This window comes from Phyllostomus hastatus, unplaced genomic scaffold, assembly GCF_019186645.2.
Source record: "Phyllostomus hastatus isolate PE091 unplaced genomic scaffold, TTU_PhHast_1.1 phas_scaffold_501, whole genome shotgun sequence".
Lineage (NCBI taxonomy): Eukaryota > Metazoa > Chordata > Mammalia > Chiroptera > Phyllostomidae > Phyllostomus > Phyllostomus hastatus.
In genome coordinates this window covers 65,853,193-65,876,913 of record NW_025334033.1, presented here as the reverse complement: position 1 = coordinate 65,876,913, position 23,721 = coordinate 65,853,193, and the positions used below count along the sequence as shown (strand labels likewise).

The window sequence follows — 23,721 nt, the reverse complement described above, 5'->3', positions numbered from 1 at the left end:
TGGGTGTAGCGGGAGCTGGGAGGTGAGGCCAGACGCCCGGTCAGAGCAGGAGCCTGGTCAGAGCAGGAGCCGGTCTTTGGCGATGGGGCCGTGGAGGGTAGGAAGCAGGGGGCCGGGGGGAGAGAACATGTGTAGGTCCCTTCCCATCTCAGCCACCTTAGTCTGTTTTTCACAGGCTTCCGGTTCCTCAGTAGCAGGAAGGAGGCTGCGGGATACCACAGTTCGAATCCCAGCTCCACCATGACCTCGCTGTGAGGCCTCGGGAAGGGGCTTGCTCCCTTGTGACGTGGGGGTCTTGGGGGCCCAGTGCGTTGCAGACTTTATTGTTTTGAGTAGTTTCAGGTTCACAGAGAAATTAAATGGAAGTGCCGAGATTTCCCACATACCGCCTAGCCCGTGCCTGTATATCTTCCCCCACGGTCAACTCCCCCCCCACCAGCCGCAGAGCGGTGCGACCAATGAACTGCCACTCACACACCTTTATCACCCGAAGTGCAGAGTTGACATCGGGGTTCACATGTGGTGTTGCACCATCTGTGGGTTTGGACAAATGCATAATGACATGCGTCCATCATGAAGCATCTTACAGAGTAGTTTCACTGCCCCCAAAACCCTCTGTGCTCACCTATTCACTCCTGTCCCCCAGCCCCTGGCAACCACCGATGTCTTCACCGTCTCCGTGGTTTTGCCTTTTCCAGAAGGCCGTACAGTTGGAGCCTACAGTGTGCAGTCTTTTCAGACTGGCTTCTTCCACTTAGTAACATGCATCTGCATTTCTCGCAGGTCTTGTCATGGCTTGAAAGCTTTGGTTCCTTTTTCAGTGCTGAGTAATATTCCATGGCCAGGATATACCACAGTCTGTTTATCCACTCACCATGTAAAGTTTTCAAGAAGGGAATACATTAGCAGCATCAAGAATTGTTTGGGGCACATAGTAGGGACACAGCACAGACCACTTATGGTCCTTCGGGGCATGTGACAAGCACCAAACAAGGCAGTGTCACTCTGAAAAGTGCAACCCTCTCCTGGAGGCAGGACCCTGAGTGAGGGCAGGACCCCAAAGGCAGCGGGTGACATGGGCCCAGCTGCAGCTGGCTCTGAGCGCTCCCCTGAAGGTGTGAGGCCCCTGGGTTCACGGGATGCTTGAACTCGGTTCTTGGGGACGGGCCCATGAGGCCTCAGTCACAGAACACGTTTCTTACACACAGCTCTTTTTACCAATGAGAGTGTATTTGCAACATCTCCTGTGCCAGGAGGCCGAACCCTGGGAGGCCCGTGTGGCAGAGCCATGTTTGAATTTGCTATGACTCCCGATCGTGTTACCTCAAACACCAACCACGCACCTCCAGCAGTCTGCACTGAAGCACAGCCCTAAACACGGGCACAGTCGTGCGACAGGCTTAGCACGGGATGGATCTTAATGCTGTGTCCCTTCCCTGTTGGCCTGGGGGCCTGGCTATCTCAATAACTGGCCTCGTCCCCTGAGCTCGAGTGCCCTGACCTGGTCCCCTGCAAATCACTGAGCGCGTCCTCCTGGGCTTGGGAGGCTGGGCCTGGAGGCGGGAGGGAGGGGCTGCAGAGGCCGTCAGAAAGGACAGGCTGCCTCAGTGCAGGGGTCTGGGCTGCCCTGAGTTGCTCTGTGACCTTGGAAACCCCTTCCCCCCTTGAGAATCGGGCTGGGCTCCCTCTGACATTCCATGGGAGATGTGGCGGCTCGCAGCCCATGGGGGTGTCACCCGGGCCCAGTCACTCCAGGACAGCCCCTTGCTGGCGGGGAAAAGGCAGGCTCCTCCTCCACCCCGTCAGCTGCCTCCATCCACTATGGTCCAGGGTCAGCACCCCAGGCCCTCCAGCCCCAGTCGTCGTGGGGGCAGTCCCCCAGCTCCAGAGCTTCTTCAGCTCCTGCTGCCCCCAAAGCATCCACCTCCACCGGACAGGGAGGAGGCGGCCCCGCCCTTCAGGGATGTGGAGTTTCACTGTGGGCAGGGCGGTCTGGGGACTTCTGAGCTGGATGGACCCCGGCGCCACATCTTGCTGGCGGCTGACTGTGGACACAGACCTTCCCTGAGCCCCTTGTTCTCATCCACTTAATAGAAACATCAATGTGTCCGACCTTGGTTTCTCATAGGGCTGGTAGGGTGTTCAAGGTTGTGAGGAGACATGCGTGCATTCATGACAACGGGGACAGTGAATACCAGGGATGGCTAGAGCCACTCGGATCCTCAGGAGGAAGGAGTGGCGGTGAGGGTTGGGTGGGGTGGGGTGGGGTGCAGGAGCCTTGAGCGACCCACCGAAGGAGCCAAGAATGGAGCAAGCAGAAGGTGGGAGGGCACGGGGTGGCCGAGACACAAATGGTATCATGAGAACAGTGTGTTTGCGGGGGAGTAAGGAGGGCCCCCAGCCTCCCAGAGGTGGTCCAGGCAGTCCTCTGCCACAGGTGTGCCTCCTGCTCCCCCAGGGTTTCTTCCCTCCCTCCTTCTCTTCCTCCTTCCGTTCCTCCTCCCTCCCTTCCTCTCTCTCTTTCTCTCTACTTCCTTCTCCAAATACTCGTCAGTAATATTATTCCCAGCCACTGTGCTGGCCACGGCGAGCCCAGCCCAGCCCGTGGCTGTGCAGAGAATCAGGGAAGTAGGAGAGGAGGACAAGGGACAAGTCACGGTGCAAACAGTCGGCTGCCGTGGAGTGAGTGGCATGAAGGGCGAGGTCAGGGGGTGGTGAGCATGTGTGGCAGGTGAGTGCTCCCTGTGTGGGGTGGGGGCGGGGCAGGGCAGGTCGCAGACTGCTCAGAAGGCAAGGCCACCGCAGTTCCTCCCCTCCAGACGCGGAGTTTATTCCCTCACGTCTCAAGTCTGAACTTGGCCAGGGCACTTGCCTTGGCCAATGGACATTAGTAAAGGCGACAGCAGCAGCGGCTTGAGAAGCACTTACACTTTGAGGCTTGCCCTCTCCGGTGGCCCTTGGAATCCTGAGATCGTGATGGGACGAGCCCGAGCCGGCCTGCAGGGGAGGTCACACGGAGGAGGACGGGGGGGGGGGGGGGCGACCCGCCCACAGTGCGCTAACTGGCACACCAGGAGGCCGTGCTCAAGTATCTGGCAGCCAAGGCGCCAGCAGACCCGTGAGCGAGTCCCGGTGAGGCCAGAGCAAGACCCACCCAGATCAGCAGCCACAGAGCCACAAGCTAACCAGCGACCCTGCCGTACGTTGCTACGTTTTGGGGTGGCTTGTTACCCACCCAAGGCAAACTGATACAACAAAGGGCTCCCACATGAAGGGGGCTCGGGGCTGCATCCGAACACCTGGTAGGAATTAACCGGGGACAGAAGAAGAAAGGACGGCGGGTTCCAGGCGGAGCAGACCATGTGTGCAGAAGCCATTTGGCAGGAGGCAGAGCTGCGCTTTGATGTTGTAACGCTTTACTGCACACCCACCCAGAAAAACGCACACCCTGGTGAACTGTCACACAGTGAATAAACACGTGTGTAACCGGGCCCATGTCAGAGTCAAGGCCAGCACCCCAGCGTACTGCTTAGGTCCCTTCCACACCTCCCTCCAGGGCTGGCGGCTGTCCTGACTTCTGCAACCACAGAGAGAGGAGGGGTCATTGAACTTCTTACTTCGGGACTTTGTAGATTTTAAGCTTTTTTACCAGCGGAACCCCGCAGCCTGCTCTCTTCGGTGTCTGGCTTCCCTTACTCCACATTATGGTTTCAAGATGCATCTGTGTTGCTCTGTCATCCTCATTGACGAATTCCATTATTTATCTGTTCTCTGCCTGATGGACATTTGGGCCATTTTGGCTATGAAAAATAATGCTGCTAGGAATACTGGAACCCATATTGTGAGGAAGATAATATGGACCTTTCTGTTCCGTGCAGACAAGCAGTGGAATTGCTGGACTGTGGGGTCTGCATATATATATAATAAAGCAACTCTCGAGGAACTGAAGGAAGAGGTGTCTTGAACGGAGCAAGTGCGTTAGGGCAGAAGAGAACCCTGCAGAGGGTGTGGTACGGAGGCTGTGATGGCTGGAAAGGGCAGGGGGAAGCCAGGTGGTGACAGGCTCCGGTGACGGTGACACTGGCTCTGTGGGCTGCGTGAGGGATAGGACCGGGAGCGAGGGAGCGGGCAGGTGGGGTGGAGACGGTGGCCTGGACCAGGGCACTGCGGAGATGGAGATGCGGGGGTGGCGTTCTGGTCATCTGGTGCTGTGAAACACACCTTCGTGGGTCAAAGGGCCGTGCATTTTCTCCCCCGATTTGGGATCGATTGGATCCTGCTGGGAGGTTCTCCGTGTGGGCCGCTCGTGCAGTTGTGGTCGGACGGGAGCTGGGGCTGGAGTCATTCAGGTTCGGCTGGACCGAAGATGAGCTCCTGCTCCAGATGAGATGGCTCTTCTAACTCCCGCTCTGCGCCTGGGCTGGGCTGGCTAGAGGGGCTGGGCTTTCCCTCTCTCTCCACCCCCCACCCCCACCCCGTGGCTGGCTTGGCGTCCTTCACAGCATGGCAGCTCGGAGTCATTGGCACCGGGCTGTCCCCAAGCGAGCATTCTAAGGGGCCAGGACAGATGCTGCAAGGCTTCTTATGAGCCAGCCTCCAAGGTCTCAGATCACTGGGGCCACCGCACTCTGGTGGTCAAGCAGTGCAGCCCAGGTTCAAGGGAAGGGGAATGAGACCCTCCCTGTTCACGTGAGGAGCAGCGCACGTGTACCGGGATGCAAGGTTGAGGATGACGGCCGGCTTTGAACACTGGCCCCCCAGGGTGGCCTGGAGATCCGATAAAGTTGACAGGACCTGCTGGATACGGGTCCTTGCGCTTTCTGCCCTTGGACCTACGCTTTGCCATCCATTTGAACAGTATGGAAAACACACACATTCCCAGCAGAGCCACCCCGAGCCTTCTTCGCAGAGGTATGTGACATCATTTGAGATGCCCGGGGTCAGAAGTGGACATGCCTCCCAGCATTCCACGCGAACCTCAGAAAGCTGCCTGCGGAGGGAAAAGGAGAGAGGTTTGCGTTCCTGGCTTAGCAGGGAAAACCGGCTCCCCAGGAGTGGATTGGCTGGACCTACTTCCCAGGGCATCTCCAACATGGCCCGTTCCACTTAGAACCTCCCTGAGCCAGTTCCGAAAGGTCAGAAGCTGCTGACGTGGAACGGAAAGATCAGACTTGACGTCTGCACAATATCTGGGATCAAGTCCCTTCTCTGCCCATCTACGACCTGCATGACCTCGGGGATGTTCGTGAAGTTCTCTTTTGTCCTTAGTTTCTAATAAGTCAAGTCAGGGTGATAATAGTACCTTCTTCAAAGGGTTGTTGCTAGGATTACATGAGAGTGCAAAGCGCTGAACACAACCCTCAGCAAACAGTGCGTTCTCGGTAAGTGTCACCTGCACAGCAGACGCGAGACACGCACACAACCCCTCCGTTGAAACTGACTAGCCTGTGCAGGGAAGGTCAGCCCAAGGAACTGGCCCCAGGGATTTTATTGTATCTTTTCTTCATCCAGCTGTGGATTTTACATCACCCTACCTGGGATTATCATCAACAAAGTCTGCTTTTGACTCTGAAATGTTTCTCTCCCTCTGCATCCTGTCCCTACCCCCATCTTTACATGGGCCAATCTCTCTCCCTTCTCGGGGAAAAATGTTGTTATCATTTGCTTTCCTGCAAAATGTACACTCCCTGGTGTTCTAATGCCAGGAAAAAACCCTAGCAGGGTGTCTCCACGGAAGCGGCCTTTGGATCCTCAGACCCAGGGGAAATGAAGCGTTTTCCCTGTGGAAAATGGGATGTCCAGGGCTCTCTACCTAGGGAGGCAGGACTTTTCAAACTGCCCATCAACACCTCCACACACCAAACAAAGGGATAAAGTCCCAGAGGACACGTTACTATTTTATACTACAGGTAACCTCCCAAGTTCAGGGGTAGTTTTTCTTCTGCGTGTGGTTCATTTTATGCCACAGAAATGATCTGAATCTTACCAAAGAATCTGGCTGATGTATCTCTTCTCCAGACGGGGCCCCTCCTTGGAGGCCGATTCTGGGTGTTGTCCACTGTTGGGCCCTAGCCCTGGCCACGGGCGGGCGTTCAACCGGTGTGTTAGGGGGCTGTGTGAGGCCAGGCATGAGGTGAGTCTCTGTGCTATGGTGCAGCCTTGTGACGTCATAATGCAGACCCCTACCCCGGAGATGATCTTGGTCTATATGAAGGACAACCTCTTTTTTTAAGCATTTTTAAAAGATTTTATTTATTTATTTTTAGAGAGGGAAGGGAGGGGGAGAGAGAGAGAGAGAGAAACATCAATGTGCAGTTGCTGAGGGTCATGGCCTGCAACCCAGGCATGTGCCCTGACTGGGAACCGAACCTGCGACACTTTGGTTCGCAGCCCGAGCTCAATCCACTGAGCTATGCCAGCCAGGGCTCTGAAGGACAACCTCTTAGTTGGATTTAATTTGAAATTCCTAGCAGTGTTTACATGCTGATGAGAACTATGATTTTAATGGAGCCAAGACTTTAAAACAAAAACATATGAACATGTCCATGGGTAGAGACGGCCAGTGTCAAATTGGGGCATCAGTCTGCACTATAGCTGAAGGCCAGCCATACTGGGGGCTGAAGTGCATGGGTAGGACGTCTGCTTTGGCCTTAGGCTGTGCCCTGGGGCAGCTGACTAAGCAGACTTTAGTCCATCTAAGGTGACCCCTGCCCACCGGCCTAAGGAGATCATTGGGAAGACCAGAGCAGCACTGGCTGAGGAAGGGCTGTCCAAACCGCAAGGGGCTGGGCACGCAGAAGGGGCCATGGCGGCGTCCCAGTGGTGCCTCCCCGAGGGGAGCCCCTGCCACCACACCCCTCTCCTGGAAGGGGCTGGGAGTGTGCACAGGGGGTTACCGCTGTTGTTCTCATTCTTGAAGGGGGGCTAGGATGTGAGGCGAGAACCTTCCGTCCAGTTTATCTGCCTGCGGCCTGCAGTCCCCACGCGCAGAGGCCGGAAGCGCACCGGGCCAGCCGCTCCAGAAGCCCCTCCACGAGGGCGGCTGTGGGAGCTGGTGATCGCTGAGGCTCAGACCAGGGATTCTCTGTGATCCTCTTCCCGTCCTTTGGCGGGACTCAAGTTTTAAACAAAGACAAGGACTCTAGCAGAACTGGGCCACTTCAAGAAAATCTGTTTCTGGAAACTCCCGGGAAACCGAGCCTTCAGACAGAGCACTTTTTCATGCCCAAAATAAAAGTGCAGAAGAAAAATAGTGCTGCCCATTCATGCAAGAGGGCCAATAACCTGACCCCCTCGGGAGTCACACGCCCTCCGGCCCAGGAGGCTGTGCCCGCTGGGGGAAGAGGCACAGCGCAGCGTGGTGCATGCATGTGCTTTGCCCGGGGCCAACAGGAGAACGTGTTTTTGATCTCCTTCTCAGTTTACTTGGACGCAGGACATGGGGGTGACTGTCTGGTACTGGGTCCCTGCTTTCTGAGTCCAGGCCTCCAGAGTCACGCATGCATGCATTCACTCGGTGTCGAGACCTCCGTCTCTGCCAGGCGCCGTGCCGAGCGCACAGACAGAGGAGTTAATGACGCCCAGCCCTGTTCTCAAGGAGTTCACAGTTTACCGGGGGGGGGGGGAGCCATCAAGCAAACATGATTATGATGCAATGGGGAAACGGGATCTAGTGGGCCACGGCTACTAGGAGGTTGTGCCGAATGTTATGAATTGCACAAGGCGAGCAGCAGCCGGGCCAAGGGCTGTTGCAGAAGGTTCTCTCGAGCTGGACCCCACAAAGCAGGAGTAAGCCAAGGAAAGGTGAAGTGGAGGGGGCAGCGGAGGGGGAGGGCATTTGGAAGGGAACAGACTGAGCAGAGGCCTGGAGGTGACAGGGTGTGGGCCAGGACTGGCAGGAGTTCGTCACCGCTGGATCAAAGGGTGTAAAGCCAGGCCTGATGGGCCAGGAGGTGGCTCAGAGACCCATCAGGGAGGGCCAGAGCTTGGAGGCCACAGCCTCCTCCTCGGCGCTGGCTCGGGCTATTCCACTTTAGAGCGGCCCTAAAATTCCCTCTGCACCTTGATGCGAAAAAAGCAGTTCTTTAGGGCCCTACAGGCAGGTGATCTAACGTCTGGTACACAGCTGGTGCTCAATCAGGGGTGATCGCAGCTCCTCCCCTGCAGGGGGGTGTTACTGCCTGAGCGATGTTCCCCACAGATGCAGCGATCCACTCACAGGAATCCTCAGACTCACGGACAGACTGACAGCTGTCGGAGAGGAGGGTCATGGGGGGCTGGGCGAAAAAGGGGAAGGGATTAAGCAAAGGAAAAAAACCTCGCAGACACAGACAACAGCGTGGTGCTGACCAGAGGGAGGGGGTAGGGGAGGCAGAAGAGGGTAAAAGGGGATAAATGGGGATGGAAGGAGACCTGACTTTGGGTGGTGAACACACAGTACAATATAACGACGACGTGTTATAGAGCTGTACTCCTGAAACCTATGTGCTTTTATTCACCAATGTCACTCCCATAAAGTCAATAAAAATCATATTGAAAAAGGAATAGCCATCATTGCATCGTAAAAAATGGCCTGTCCCTGCAGCTGACATCCACACCCCGTTGTTCAGAGCCTTCGGTCCCCTGAGACCTGACTCTTGATGGAGAGGAAGGCTCACTCTTCTGGCTCTTGGCTTTGGAAAGAAAGTGACTTTCGGCCCGACTTTACCCTGAGGCAATCGTGGAAAACAAAGGGTAAAAACGGGCATGCCTAGCAGAAGGGGCAGAAGTCAGGGGAGCGCATGCCCCGGCTCCCATGAGCCCCACAGGCACCTTGGGGCCTCCACTGGGCTTCCTGACCTGCAGGGGAGGGCATCTTTTGGAGAGAGCCGAGAGAGGTTGAAAAAGAACCTACTGGTTTTCTGTCTGATGGTAAAAATACGTGCTCGTGGTGGGAAATGTGGCAAATGGAGAACAAAGAGAGAGGAAAAAAAAAGCAATCGAGAGCTTTGTACCTTGGCCTCATATTCCCGTTCACCCTTTGGATAAACGTCCCATCACAGTGCCAGCTCACAAGGCGGTGACGGCCTGTCCTCGGCTGTGCCCCTGGCACCTGGGAGAGGGCAGCACTCAGGGAGCCACCCAGGTCCTGATCCCGCTGACACCTGTCCGAGAGGCTGTCCCAGAGGTGGTGGCTCCCTTCGCCCCTCTGCTCGGCTCTAAGCCTCCAAGGCCAGGCCTCAGAGACCTCTCCTGACCTCTGGCCCCACCCCAGTTACTTATCCCAAGTTGCTCTTCTCCCTGGAACTTACTTGCATTTGCAATTACCTTGTTTTCCTGTGTGCTGGCTGTCTATCCCCTCTCTCCCCGCCAGTCCTCTACCCGAGGGTGGATCTGCTCACCTCAAGCCCTGCAGCAAGGGCCCAGGGAGGCTCACTAGTGGGGCCTTGGTAGTTATCCGTTAGGGAGGGAGGAGCCCATCCATCCAGGTTGCCAGTATTTCAGTAGAATGAGCACAGCGATGAGGAACACAGCCCACGTTTAAATGCTCGGTGAGCTCGGGCCATTTTCTTTTCCTCCTGGAAGATCCCATACATAGGCCGTTGTGCGCTCGTGAGTGTGCGTGTGCATGCGCCTGCGCATGCTCCCGGAAGGGTCACAGCCCTGAGCTGAAGGCTGGACCCTCGTGGCCCCCACTCATTCCTCAGCCTTGGGCAAATTCCACAACTCCAGAGTCACCTTTGCCCTGTTTGTAAAACCAGTAAGTACCTTGCCGTAGGTGTGTGGTGAGCCCCAAACGAGATAAGATCCCAGAACTCTCCAGAGCGAAAAGACACACACCCGGAGAGGCCCACACTCATTTTCAGTAAAGCTCCAGACAGGGTCGCTTGGAGACTCCATGGCCCAGGACTTGATGGGGCACCCTAGCTCCCCGGGAGTCCGCTGCCTCTCTCTCCTCCCCAGAACCTGGGGCCATGTCTAGATTGGATCCCAGCAGAAAGGTTCCCAATATCCGAACTCAGGAAAGAGGTCCTTTTTGCCACCCCACCCCCGAATTTGGAGATAGGGGGGAGACAGAGGAGAGCCTCGTCCAACTCCATTTCCACACTCATTCGCCCCCTACCCAGGCCCTAGCCTCTCCCAGAGGTGCCCTCAGCAGCGGATGGGCACCGAGCGCTCAGCCCCTCCCCTCCACAGGGGGGCTGCCCCTCGGCATTGCGTGGGGACAGGGGACAGCGTGTGCGTGTGTGTAGGAGGGGGTCACCCCCGGGGCTGGGCCCGAGGGACTGTGCGGGGGATGGGGTGGGCCCTTCTGGACGAGGTCCTGGGACTCACAGGCTCACCCCGTGGTTGCGTCATCCGGCCCTCCGCCCCCTGAGACATCACAATCTGGGGGTTGGGACCCCACGCTCATCACCGCCTGTCTGCAACCAAACAGTCCACCTAACAAACACCGGGTGGGGGGCGGGGGGAGGAAAATCGGCCTGAGCCCAGCCTCCCTTTCCAGCCCTCCCCTTGCCCCCCGGGGCCTCCGCCCCCAGATGGGGGAGTGAGCGCGAGACCAGGGCGCCCGCACCGCCGCCCCGCGCCAGCCAGCTGCCTGCCCCCGGTGGGGGCGGCCCGAACACGCCCGCCCCGCCTGCGCCCCGCCCGCGCCCGCCGCTCCTCCCGCTCCGCGGCGCCCTCGCCGGGTGCGTGCCGCTCGCGCGCCCGCCCGCCAGGCTCCCAGCGCCCGCCGCCCGCGCCCGGCTCGGCGCCCCGGCCCTTCCGCCCGCGCTTCATGGCTGCTCAGGAATGGGACTGGTTCCAGCGCGAGGAGCTCATCGGACAGATCAGCGACATCCGAGTCCAGAACCTACAAGGTAACGCTCCCCAACCTCCCGGGACAGGAGCGCCGCCGGTTTGGGGTCGCTCCGTAGCCGCTCCCACACTGGGCACCTCTGACCCGCGCCGCCCTCTGCCCGGCCCGACCCGGCCCGACCTCGTTTCGGTCACTTTACTGGGAGGAGGAGGGGAGGATTGAGGCACCCGCCCCCAAACCCCAGAATCGCCGGCCCCGGGGGTGGGGCGGCACACGTGTGTGTGTTTGTGGGGCCAGGGTCCCATTTTTCTCCCTGCAGGACGTCACGGCTGTCCTCCAGCCATGGCTGCGAGTTTGGAGAAGTTTGTATGTGGGCTCTCGGGGTGGCCCAGGTCACGGAGGGGAGAATAAAGTCCCACTCCATGTGCGTGTGTGTGGGTTCGCACACTCCCTAAATACCTCTGAGGCTGGGGGGATTGAATGGGGCGGCGCCTCTGCGGGCAGGCTGGGCGAGGGGGCCGGGGGCTCCGGGGGGGCGGGGGGGGGGCTGGCTCTGTGAGTTTAGAAGGGCACCCAGCCCAGGGCGGCCACTTTCTTCAAGGAGCTGCCCCTCCCCTAGCCCCGGGCTAGACTTAGGGGAGGGCAAGAGGCCCCGCCCACTGGGACGCGGGGCGCGGAGAGCAGCGTCTACCTTGAGACCAGGTGAAAGGGAAACTCGGGTGGCCAGCGCCTCTGACAAGGGCTAGGGGTGGCTCCAGCCACAGATGACGTGTATACATCTTTCAAAGCAGTTTGTTCATTGTGGAAACTTAGCACAAACGTATTTCAAAGGAAAAAGTCACCCCCAATCACCTCCTAGCCCACGCACCCACCAAAACAAAGCTCCTTTCCCTGGAGGTGTGCTTCTGACCTCTCTCTTTCCTATGTGAGCTTTGCCAAACTGGACAGAATTCCACTTCCCGTCCCTCTTCTTGCCCATGGACCTGGGCAGGGGAAGTTTCTGTAGCAGTTTTCCCTACAGACTTGGGTTTCTAGAAATTCCCGTATTGGGGGTGGCCCAGAGAAGTTGGGAGGCCTGGACACAGAGGTGTGGGGCTGTCGTTGCCCCTAGCGCCCACCACTAGCAGCAGTTGACACGACTTCAGTGCTCTGGGGGCAGGGAGCCTCAGCAGCCAGGGAACAGGCTGGGGGTGGCCGAGCCGTCAAGTTTAAACATTACACCCGGTGGAATGTTCCCTGGGAGCCCACGTGGACTTGCTCCGCCCCTAGGCTGGGCAAGGACAGTGGGGCAGAGGTGACCTGGAGAGGAGAGGGAGCTGACCGCACTGGCCAGTAGGAGCTGAGTTTGCTCCCTGCTCCCCGGATCCCTTCTGGCTGTGATCTGTGTAAAAGGAGGAGGATCAGGCTGCAGATGTTGAGAATGATTCCTTTTGATGATGTCTCATGCCTGGATCCTGTGGCCTGAGAACTGACATCCTATTTGAGGGGTTGGGGTTAGTATCTTTTGCTGAGATGGCATCTGGTTTGGGCTGTCAGGGGTGTGTGTGTGTGTGTGTGTGTGTGTGTGTGTTAGGCAATTAGTGGGTGTTAATAAACACACTCTGACCAATTCTTGGTGCCGCTTCCTGCATGCCCCTCAGATCAGCTCCCACCGTAAAGGAGATCAGTTTTTGTGAAGGGGTGTTCAGCACTGTGAGCAGTTAATTACACCCAGAGCTGTGAGAGAAGGCTCCGCCCAGTGGGGATCATTTGAGATGGGTTCTGAAGGTCGGGTAGGAGTTCGCTGAGTGGGCTCCTGGCTCTCAGCTCCCAGTGAACTGTCTTCATTTTTAGGCAATGCCAGTTGCGATTTCAGCATCAAAAGCTTCGCCATTAAAAAGAAAGTCAATGTATGTATCTACATTATATTGGGTTGGCCAAAAAGTTTGTTTAGTTTTTTTCCATCATGGCTCTACTCTAGTAGCACCTAGCTGTCTTTAACTTCATTTGATACAATTTTTAGATTGTATTGTGACAGCTGCCTTATCAGCGTGCGTTGAAAAAAACTTATCAAGATTGGTGAATTTTTGTGTAGCTATTTTACTATTGAAGATGGTAAAAATACAGAACATTTTTGGCAGATTATGCCGTGTTATTTCAAGGAAGGTAAAAATGCAACCAACATGCAAAAGAAGATTTGTGCAGTGTATGGAGAAGGTGCTGTGACGGATCGAATGTGTCAAAAGTGGTTTGCGAAGCTTCGTGCTGGAGACTCCTCCACGGCCGGGAAGACCAGTTGACGTGGAGAGTGATCAAGTCGAGGCCGTTACTGGGAACGGCCAGTGTTCTACGACACGGGAGACAGCTGACGCACTCCAAACCTCCGAATCAATAAAGTCATTGGTGAAAATGAAAAAAAAAATGGGTCTTTTATTTCACGGGGAAAAAAGGACTTTTTGGCCAACCCAGTTTATATTATATATGACTACATATGTGGTTATAAAACATGTTCACCCTAAGGATGAGCCCAGTACATTGTAACATACGGATACACCATTACTGGACCAAGATGCAGAAGATCCCCGTAACCCTGGAGGGGTGCCTCGTCTCCCTCCGGGTCAGTAGCGCCCCCAACGCACACCCAATTCGGACCTCTGCTGCTGCCGTTTCGCCTCCAGAACTCCCTGTACCACTGAGTTGAGCGGCGTGCGCTCTTTCAACTGGCCTTTCTTGCTCTGCGTCACAAAGAAGCAATTGGCTCGTGCCCTTGCATGTATCATCAGTACTTTTGAGGGGGATTAGAAAACTGCTTTACTGAGGTTTAATTTACATATCATAAAATTCACCTGTTTTCAGTTTACAATTCAACAATTTTTAGTAAATCTACAGAGTTGTGCCAACATCACAACAATCCAGCTCAGCAGCGTGTTTATTACCTGCGAAGGACCCCAGTGCCTTTGCATGTGCGTCCGCCTCAGCGCCCAGTCCCGGGCCAGCCCTGGGTGTGGTTCCGTGTCATCGCTGAGGACCCGTCCACCACAGATGCACGCACCGCAGTTCACCTGGCCGTCAGGGAGAGGCCTTTGGGCTGCGAGGGGAAAGCGGCTGTCGGTCCTGCTGGCCCTGGCTTTGCTGCCCTGCCCGGCGTCGCTGAGAAGAGGCCGGAGGAGGAGGCGAGGGCGGGAATGTGCCTTCTGTCTATCTCCGCTTTCCCCTTGGCTTCCCTTTCTCGTGACTGGACGCTCAACAGACGTTTTCTCCTTGTCTCTGTGATACTCAGGAAGCCCCAACCAAAGGGCCAAGTCCAGAAGGCACCCACGCCATGCTTAGATGAGAGCATCTGCCCCACCGGCGGGTGGGTGTCAGCGGGCCCTGGACGGTCTGGACCCTCAGCTCTGAGGGCTGTGCGGGCCGTGGGCGGGGCCTCATTCCTCCCAACTCTGTGCAGTGGTAGTCCCGGGGGAGGCGGGAGGAGTCTAGGCAGAAGGGCTGTTTCTCCAGCCGTGAGCTTACTCCAGCACAGGTAGTCACGGTTGTCGTGGTGGTGGGCAGATGGGTACAGAGGGGTTTCAGGATTCTGCAACTGTGGGGACCGAGGAGGAGACCGCCCAGCCTTCGTGGGCAGGCGGTGGCTGCTGTCGTCATCAGTGGGTCCTGGCTCTCCCCAGAGAGCCTGACTCTCATGGGCCTGGGACTCTGCATTTCAGGGAAAATCGGGCCCGTGACGCACCTATATCTTTCCACCTCTCTCTCTATGTATATGTTTGCACTAACGGGGAGGTGTGTTGCCCTCTGCTCAGTTGCGCGTCTGAACCTTTTTCTGTGGTCCTGAACCATGGGGTCCTGGAATCCCTGGGACTGCAACTGAGGTCATCCCCAGGGAGTGCTGGAAGGAAGACCTCGTGGCCTGCCTTTGAGGCCAGAGGAGCCGGGCAGGAAGCCTGGCCTCTCCCAGGGGGCTTGCCACACCCCTGCTGCACTCACACGCGGGCGGGTGGAGTCCCTCTTGCTGGGTTCACTCCGGTGGTTCATAAAATTGTTTGTAAACGAATGACTCTGGTGGACAGCACTGGGTGTCCATCTGGGCGAAGGCTGCCGGTGCCACCCTCACAGTGTCCCTTGCAAGGAAACGGGGGTGGCACAAGCTGTTGACCTCTTCAGAGAGGTGAAAGCGGAATCACAGGATGTGGGCTGCCCCCCCCCCGGTGGCCCCCGCCTCCTCGGAGCCACGTGGGATGGAACTGAGGACAGAGGCGGTCGGTGAACCGATCTCTGCTGCGGGCGACAGGGGCTCCGGCGCCTGGCTGATGACAGGGCCACTTTGGCCGTCTCCTCTCCCTCTTCGACTTGGCGTAGCGTCCAGCTGGGGCCACTTGACCGCCGGTCAAAGGGTAGTGTCAGGCCGGGGCTTGGAAGTTGCTCCCGTGTCTGTAAAAAGCCCCTGCCACCCCCCAAATTCTCAGCCCTTCTCTGCTCACGTTCGCAAACGTGTGCTAAGCATGCAGCCTCCTGCTGACACCGGGGGATGCGAAGTGGGTTCTTTTTCCTGCCTTTAAGGAACGTGAAGCCGTCGCGGGCACCCAGCCAGACTGGGGCTCGGAATGCCGCTTCTGGCAGCGCAGACGGCAGTTCAGCTCGGGCCGTCTCCTGTTGCCCTGGTATCTGTCGTCTGTGATGCCGTGAACCTTGACCTCGTTGTGCGGGAGCACCCGGATCTGGAGGGGGATGGAGGTAGGTGGGGCTAGGCAGATGCACAGCTGTTCCCACCGCTGCTCCGGGGGAGAGCCGTGAGGGCGTGTTGACCGCCCCCAGCCAAGCCATGCTGGCTGGTGCCCCCCCCCCGCCCCCGAGTGGCCTCCCCACCCCTGCCACGGTGTCTCCTTGAGAATCTGTCAGGAAGCGGTACTGCCCGGGGTTGGCAGACAGGAACTGTGTTTTGGGACACTTGGAATTGTCTGCCAAGCAGAGATGGTGACAGTGAACCTGTCTGAGAGCAGTGTGGGTGCCCAGGGCTAACTGCGTCTCTCTTAATGCCACCCACAAGGCTTTGAGGTTGGTGCTTGTAGCTGAAGTGGAGAGGGGAGATGACTTGCCCAAGGTCACGGACTTGTAAGAGGAGGCGGGATTTGAACTCAGGCTGAGGACATGAATCCTGGTGCGCTTGCTCTATGAATCCCATAAAGGAGCTGGTAGCCTCATGGCTGGGAGCTGGGGAGACCTCTCCGAGGAGGGGCTGTTGGAATGGGACCTTGAGGGCTAAGCAGACACGTGACTGCGTGAATTTGACATTGCACGTAAGATGAAGGAAAGTGGCTGGGGTAGCCGGGAGGCAGGCTCGGGCAGAACCGTGCCTGTGCGGTTGAAGATCGGCCCCTGCGGTTGTGGACCGCTGGCTCAGAGCCAGGCGCCGGCCCTCTTTACGCGTGCGCACACTCCCGAGTGACCTCTTTGTGGCTCTGGGCCTCGCCTCACCTCCTCCATGCTGCCCCCCACCCAGCCCCCCAACACACGTGTCTGCTCATCCCTTCACTGGGCCTCCATGGTCAACCCATGGGCTTAGGGCAGCTCCTTGGGCCACCCCCGGACTCATAACAGCATCATCGTCCACGAATGCCGAGATGGGGAAAAGGTTGGGCTGCCCTGGCTGGCAGGACCAAGTCCAAGGCCCTTAGCCTGGCCTGCCGGGCCCTCTGTGGCCAGGTCAGGGATGCCACACCAGCTTCCTCTCCCACAACTACGCGCCACTCCTCCCGGTCCCATGCTCATCCCTCCCGACCTCCGCCGCACACAGCAGCGGGGATCGGGGTCATCGCCGTGGCCGAAGTTATCAGCCCCCGGAGCAGAGCAGGAGCCTGGGCGGCCGGTTCCTGCTTCTCCCTCACCTGGCTCCCGGAGGGCACAGCAAGAGCACGGGAGGTTTCTGGATAAAAACCAAAGAAAACCAAATGCAGAGGTTTCGTGTCCTCCAGGAACTTGCTGCCTCCCAGGGCCCTGCCCCGGGCCGTGTGCTCGGCCCCGCTCCAGAGCGAGAGTGACTCACCGTGTGGAGCACTGCTCTCCGGCCCTGGCGGGAGTCAGTCAGGTCATGGCTTTGCGTTGGCTCTGGGCTCTGCCCACAGAGGCCATGTTCTGTCCTGCTCCATCCCTCACCTGGGGTGTGGGTTCTTCTCCAGGGGCCTTGCCAGGTGGAGCGGGTCGTGTGGGTCGTGCCAGTGGGGAAGCCACAGCCAGGACACAGCTTATGACACCCTGGGTCTGGGTCCTGGCTTTGTTACTCGCCCGCTTGGGATTCTGGGAAGTCTTTCCCCCATGTGTGCTTCAGTTTCCGTACCTACAAAAGGGGATGGTGGGACTGTCAGGCTCCGATGGGTCCCCCGGAAGGTGCTGTGAGGACAGAGCGTGCCCACAGACAGCCATCGCGTCCCAGTTCCTGGCTCTCATGGGTGGGTGGCCAGTGTGGGCCTCTGGGTGCCGCTGAGCACAGCTGGCTGCGTTCCTGGATTCTTTTCACTGTTGAGTGCTGGGGACTCACTCCCTTCTCCTGCGTATCAAAGGTGGCAGTTCAGAAACTTGGCTGTAAAACCACATATTGGTAAATGGTGTGCATTCTTTTATTCTGGGCAGATCAGTTATGGTCTCTGTGCCAAGCCCAGGGAAGGTGCGGGACCCCTGCTCTGACCCAGCCATGTGCTCAGGGAGGGGGGCTCCTGCCTTGGCCTGTGCGCATTTGTGCCGAGGAACTAGAGTGCTGGGGCTCGGGTGAAACAGAAGCCCATCGCCTGAGCGGTTTGTTAGAGTAGAGAGGGAGGCCCTGGGTCCAGTGGGCAGCAGATCTCGGAGGTTCCACCACGGAATCGCTTGTCAGCAGCCAGGGCTCATGTTGTTGACCTTGAGTCCGTGGGAGCAGGGCTGCCTGACCCTGTCCAGCGCCCTGGCCAGTGGAGCGAGCGCTCCGGCATTGACTGTAGGTCCAAACAGCTGAGGCAGTGGGCAGGGTCCCGCCCCACGAGCTGTAGGTTGCGCCTGCACTGCCTCAGAGGGAAAGAGCGAAAAATAAAGGAATTGTTTGTGTAGTGGTGGAACCATGAACAGTAAACTCCCTGTTCCCATAGAAACCTTTCCCTACTTTCCCCGCCCCTCCCCGCACTCTTTTAAAAAATTGTGTCCATCACAGAAGGAATTGGGAGCAGCACATCCAAAATCACAGCTGTAGCTTTAAAGAATTTCTGCTGGTTTTTTTCCCTCCTCATGGTCTGTCTCCTTTTCTTAATGTTTGTTGTTGTTGTTTTTTAAACATCAGAGCAGGGATTGGTAAACTATGGTTTGCGGGCCAGATCCAGCCTGCTGCCTGTTCTTGTGAATAAAGTTTTATTGGGACACAGCCGTGTCCGTTGTTCGCTCCTTGTCCATGGCTGCATTTGTGTTACAGTGGCAGTGTAGTTGTGACAGAGAGGTACCCGCGAGCCCAGAAAGACTTACTAACTGTCTGACGGGCTCTTTCGGAACGTGGGAATCCACGGTGCTTCCTTGTTTTCTAAGCTCCGACTCGGGACACACGACGAGGAGGGGACCCTCGTGATGGGTCTCCACGGCAGGGGACGCTTGCTGCACGTGTGATGGGCCAGCCTTCTTTTCAGAGGCCGGCGCGTGCTGGGGGCGGGTCCTGTAGCTGATGTAGAAATGGACTCGCGCACTTGGAGCCTGGCCATTTGGTCAGCAGCCGTTACTGAGTCTTCCCAGAATGCCGGGCGCTGGGATGGAGGAATGAATGGGACACGCCAGGGGTCCCCAGGTCCCAGAGGCTGAGCCATCGTGAGACACTGTGATGAGGGTGCTGGGACTGAGGGTGCTGCAGGTGGGTGGGTGCTGCAGGGGCAGGGAGAAGGGAGGTCCGGTCCAACTTTGAGAGTGGGGGTGGGGCGGCAGTGGGAAATCAGTCACCACAGGGTCGGGCAGTGTGACACCAGGGAGCAGGCAGCGTGTGGCGGCGGGGTGAGGAAGGGGGTTTCTTCAGTAGCACTGTGGCCAGGGCGGGGGGTGTAGCACCTGGAAGTGCGTCCCAGAGGTGGCCTGCGCAGGTGACACTCCCCTTTCCTTCCTGCCCTTCTTGAGCCCCGCGACCCCCTGCTTCTTGGAGATGATGGTTCGAAGCCCCTGAGGAGGAGGAACAGCCAGGTGGGATCTGGGGAACTTGCGGAAGCCCTGGGGTCATTCTGGCACCTACCACCAGGACCTTCGGCTGCTGGAGATCTGGGGGCCTGATCAGAAGGCCCTTTAGGGTTCTCACGACATCACGCCCACTGCTGCTTGCCTCTCCTGGGGCTCTCCATGCGGGCAGGAGCCTTTGCGATATTTATATCCCTCCCCTCTTTTAAACTATTTTCATCCTGTACGGCATGACACACTTAAAGAGCAGCGTCCTGGGGCCCTCTAGCTGGGAACTGGGGCGGGGGGTGGGGAGGGGGCATGGACATGACCTGCCAGCGTGGCGGCGAAATGACTTAGCCCTCAGATGGCATTGTCCGCTCACTGTCCCCTCATCACCCGTGCCCCGTCAGTCCTGGCCCTCGGTGTCCCTCTCGCACACGCCTTCCCATCCTCACCTGCTACTGGGCGCATCCTTGCTGCCGGTAAGTAGCAGGGAGACCACTGTCTCCCTGCCTTGGTGCCTCCATTCCTGCCTCGGCCCTGCCCCCCAGAGATGGTTCTCTCCCCACACCCGTCTTCTACCAGGACACCCTACTGTGTGCCCTGGCCCTCCCTTCTCCTGGCCTTCCTGGAGGGCACCAGACCCAGCTGCACCCAGACGTGTTCCTGGTTCCCCCACAGGCTGTGCCCTTTCTTGTCCCTGGACCTTTGTCTTCAAGGCTCCTCCTGCAGGGAAAGACCGTGACTGTGCACCTAGGGCAGCCTCCCAGAACCCCGCCTGCGCCTGCCTGGGTGGATTTCACAGCAGCCTCCTCTGGGTGCTATGGGGCCCACTCCTGAGTCGCTCTCGGAGGGAAGCAGGTCTTCACGACCTTCCGCCAAATTGTTGCAGGCTGAGCAACAGCCCCCTGGCAAAGTCCACATCCTACCCCGGAACATGGCGAAAGGGGCTTTGCAGATGCAGTTTAAGTGAGGCGTCCTGACAGGGGGTGGAGCCTGGATCACCCAGGAGTCTGGTTGGTGTATCACGAGCGTCCTTACAAGAACGAGGCAGGGGCGGGCAGGAGATGTGCCGAGGGAAGCAGGGTTCAGGGGGACACCACTGTGGGAAGGGGCCATGAGCCAAGGAAAGCAGACTACTTCTAGACATTGGAAAGAGGAGGAAATGGAAGCTCCTTTGGAGTCTCCAGAAGGAGCACAGTCCTGCCAGTAACTTTGATTTTAGCCTGTCAAACCCAGTTTGGACTTCGGAACTAGAAGATAAGCGGTTTTTGTTGCGTTACACCACTGAGCATGCGGTCATGCGTCACAGCAGCCACAGGAATGAGGAAACTCGAATTGCAGTGGCCCCAGTCCTCTCCCTCTGGGAGACGCACCTGGAGATGCTTGCACGCCTGGAGTGCCCGCTGGGTCCTGGAGGGTCTGATGGACACCCAGGGTAAGGGCATGGAGCCTGAGTGGGAGTGGAGACCCGGGCTCTCGTCGCAGGGCTGTGGAACCCGGGCAGGCTGCCCGACAAGGGTCAGGAGCAGGGGCCGGCTGGGCCACCGGAGACTCTGTCCAGCCGTCCTCATGCGGTGGTGGCGTGATCTCAGACACACGCAGGGCTTTGAACAACCAGGAACCAGTGTCACAGGACCCAGTCTGTGCTCGGTGGTCCTGGCATGAAGACGGCGGCACCACAGTGGCCTCTAGGTCCACGCCCTGTTGTGCGGACACCCCGGGACCCACCTGCCCTGGCAGCTTCGCCGTCTCCGTCCTAACCCCCGTGTGCTTTCCGAGTTCAGGCCCGCGGGCTCTGGAAGCCAGGCCGGAGCACTCGTCTAACCTGCATGTTCTGGACAAACGGCCTTGCACTTGGTGTGAAATGTCGAAGTCACTTAGCAAACAAGAGTGTTGGCTTGTAGGCCGTTCCCGACATCTGGTCACATGACGCCAAGAGCCAAAAGGCCAGACAGACAAGGTGTGAGAAACTGAACTTCCCAGAGGTTGGGAGAAGAACCCTAATTGTGCCTCAGCAAGTGACACTGTACCACACTCCTGTCATTTCATGCAATTTCATGAACTCCCCTCCCCTCTTAGGGGAAGGTCAACCCGTAACCTTCCCTGCTCTGGCTCCATTGTTGTCTCCATGGTACTGAGTGTATGAACACAATATTTCTTTCTCTGTCTACTTATTTTTATAAAACACGCATGAAGTGCAGTCGGGTGGCCCCGTCATGTCCCGAACAGGCAGCGCCGTGACAACGGCGGCAGTGTAACCGAAGTCCCCCCGAGCGGTAGCCTGGCCCCTCTGCCGTCAGGCTGACTTAGCCAAGTCCCGCCTGGAGTGACGGGTGGTGATCCGGGGCGCTGTCGTTGGAGCCTGAACGACACAGTGTACAGGTTGTGCGAAACTCAGTGAGGTCGGGGGCCGTCCTAACCGGTTGTAGGGCGCCGATGTCCTGCGCGTGGGGGGTGCGGGGATGGGGAGGTGACCGCCTGCTGCCGGTCCCACCCCATCTCCCAGGTAGCCCCCGTGTTGCATGTTATCCATGCCCCCCAAACTAAGGCTGAGCTAGAGCATCCCATGTGCCAAGCTGCCGAGTTAACAAGGGGTGGAGCTGGGAACCAACATGCAGTTGGGGAAGAAAGTCGAGGGGGTTGTGAAGAGGGGGGCTGATGGGACTGAGATGGGGGGAGGCAGAGAGACTCGGTGGGCACTCGGTGGAAGCCTGGCTGTCAGTGGGGAGGGCAGCTGTGGAGAAAGCTGACCCCGGCGAAGGGCTCTGGGCAAGACGTCAGCCAGCCTTGGGCGTTGCGCCTGGGCAGAGCGGGGCCTGGGACTCTGTGTTGCATAGTCCCTTACGTGCCGGGTGTCCCACACTGCGACAGAACAAAGTCCAAATGCCTAGCCGACGATTCCTGACGAGCGGTTCCCAGGGGCAGGTCTGAGGATGGCGGGGACAAGGACCCCGTGTTAAGAGGTCGACAAGGTGAAATCCTGGTAACCTTGGATGTGATGACAAGTGATGGGAGGCAGCCGCGGGAGATCATCCTGTCATCCTCATCCTGGGTCGTGTCGTGGCGACGGCAGGTTACCAAGCACCGTCATGGCCACTGTGTCATTTGATTCCACTGCAGCCCTCCAAGGTCGGCGTCAGAGCCGCCGACGGAGACACCGAGGCCCAGAGGAGCCAGCAGCCCAGCCCTGCCCCACGGCTGCTGAGATTCCGTTCCTCACTCCGGCACCCGAGGCTCCCCGCCCCTCCGTACCTGCCAGCCCTTGCCGGAGGCAGGGCTGAGCAAGGTGTTCACTGTGCTTTCACGTACTCAAGGGACTGTGGGGAGCTCTCCTTTGGAGAGCCGGCCTGGCCTTGGAGGTCGACTCTGATCTACAACAAAACAAATGTGATACCTTCCAAATCAAAGCTGAGGGCCTCGGGCCTCGGGCCTCGGGCCTCGGGCCTCGGAGGCGGGGTGTAGGCGGGCCTGGAGGGATGGCCCACTGAGTTCCCAGAAGTGCCCTGAAATGGCATGTGGCGGCTCGCCTGGGAGGAAATGAAGGGGACAAGCTTCCGCAAAGCCACAGGACCAATGGGGGGCTAGCAGAGGAGGCCAGGAACCAGACAGGTGTTACCCTCGATGGATGGGACTGACCGGGATGGGCACTGCTGCACTTGGGCTTGTTGTCAGGGTTGGCCTGCTTACTGCCAGTGTGCCCTAGTCCACCAGAAGCCTCACTGGCTCGGTCCTGGGGCCCGGCCCGCCAGCAGCGTGTCCCGGGGCCTGGCCCCCCGTCTCAGGCTCAGTGCGCGTGTAGACTCTCTGTTGAACACACGAGTGCACACTCAGAGGGCAAGGGTGCATTCTGAGGTCTGGCGGGACTGGGTTTTAGTTTAACCTTGTTTTAGGATCGACTCGCTGGGGATGTCTGAGCTGACAGCATCTTTTCAGTGAGAAGGGACCACCCAGCTTCTCTGGGTCGTCAGAACCTTCACTGATGCCTCTCGTGTTCACCAGTGCCTGCTCCCCCTTCCCTTGCCTTTCCCGAGTCGTGCGTGACCACAGTTCTCCTGGGTTTGCAGGGGAAACGGTGGCTCCCTCGCTCTGCCCCTCTCCCCGGGGCCGTCGGCTGCTTGCAGGGGTTTTGAGCTGATGACTTGGGTATGTTCCTCTGTGTCTCTAAATCACATGCACATGTTACTTTGTCTTTTTTGGTTCTGGGCTCCGATTTCTTAACCGTGGAAGGTGAGGATGGAGGGCTTCACCTCAGACCTTTGCTGTCCCCCCCAGTTCCCATACTGTTACGTCCTAGCTTTGGAAAGATCAATGACTGGGATTTACGCCGACACGACCAGGTCCGTGCCACCCCGCGCTCAGTTGTGGGGGAGCCTGTGGTCGCGTCTCCGGCCCCGCTCCGCTCTGTGGTTCCCGTGGGGTTAACCTCATCTGCTGTCGGGGGTATAATCACCCCGCACTCTGTTGGTGTCCCAGGGAGCCCCTCAAGCTGTCCGGACGCGTCAAGTAAATTCAGTGTCCTCTTCTTGAGCATGGCAGCACCTAGACTTCTTGAGCACCTGAGCCTGGCTGTCACCTGGGCCGTCTGTCACCAGCACCTGTGATTCCCCTCCCCTGTCTCCTGGGTCAGCCCTCCCAGGCTGTCACCTGGGCCCTCTGTCACCAGCACCTGTGATTCCCCTCCCCTGTCTCCTGGGTCAGCCCTCCCAGGCTGTCACCTGGGCCCTCTGTCACCAGCACCTGTGATTCCCCTCCCCTGTCTCCTGGGTCAGCTCTCCCATTCCCGGTCCCCCTGCGATGGCTCAGCCCCCTGA

At 58.2% G+C, this 23,721-nt stretch overlaps 1 protein-coding gene across 2 annotated transcripts in view; it reads left to right on the top strand.

The window, feature by feature from the left end:
* Positions 1 to 10,652: 10,652 nt before the first annotated feature.
* Positions 10,653 to 23,721, top strand: part of CLMN (calmin) — a 106,395-nt gene continuing 93,326 nt past the window's right edge. For both annotated transcript variants that reach the window (XM_045822040.1, XM_045822039.1), the window contains exon 1: positions 10,653 to 10,841. In XM_045822040.1, the coding sequence (XP_045677996.1) occupies positions 10,760 to 10,841 (82 nt within the window). In that variant the 5' untranslated portion in view covers positions 10,653 to 10,759. The remainder of the gene's footprint in view (positions 10,842 to 23,721) is intronic.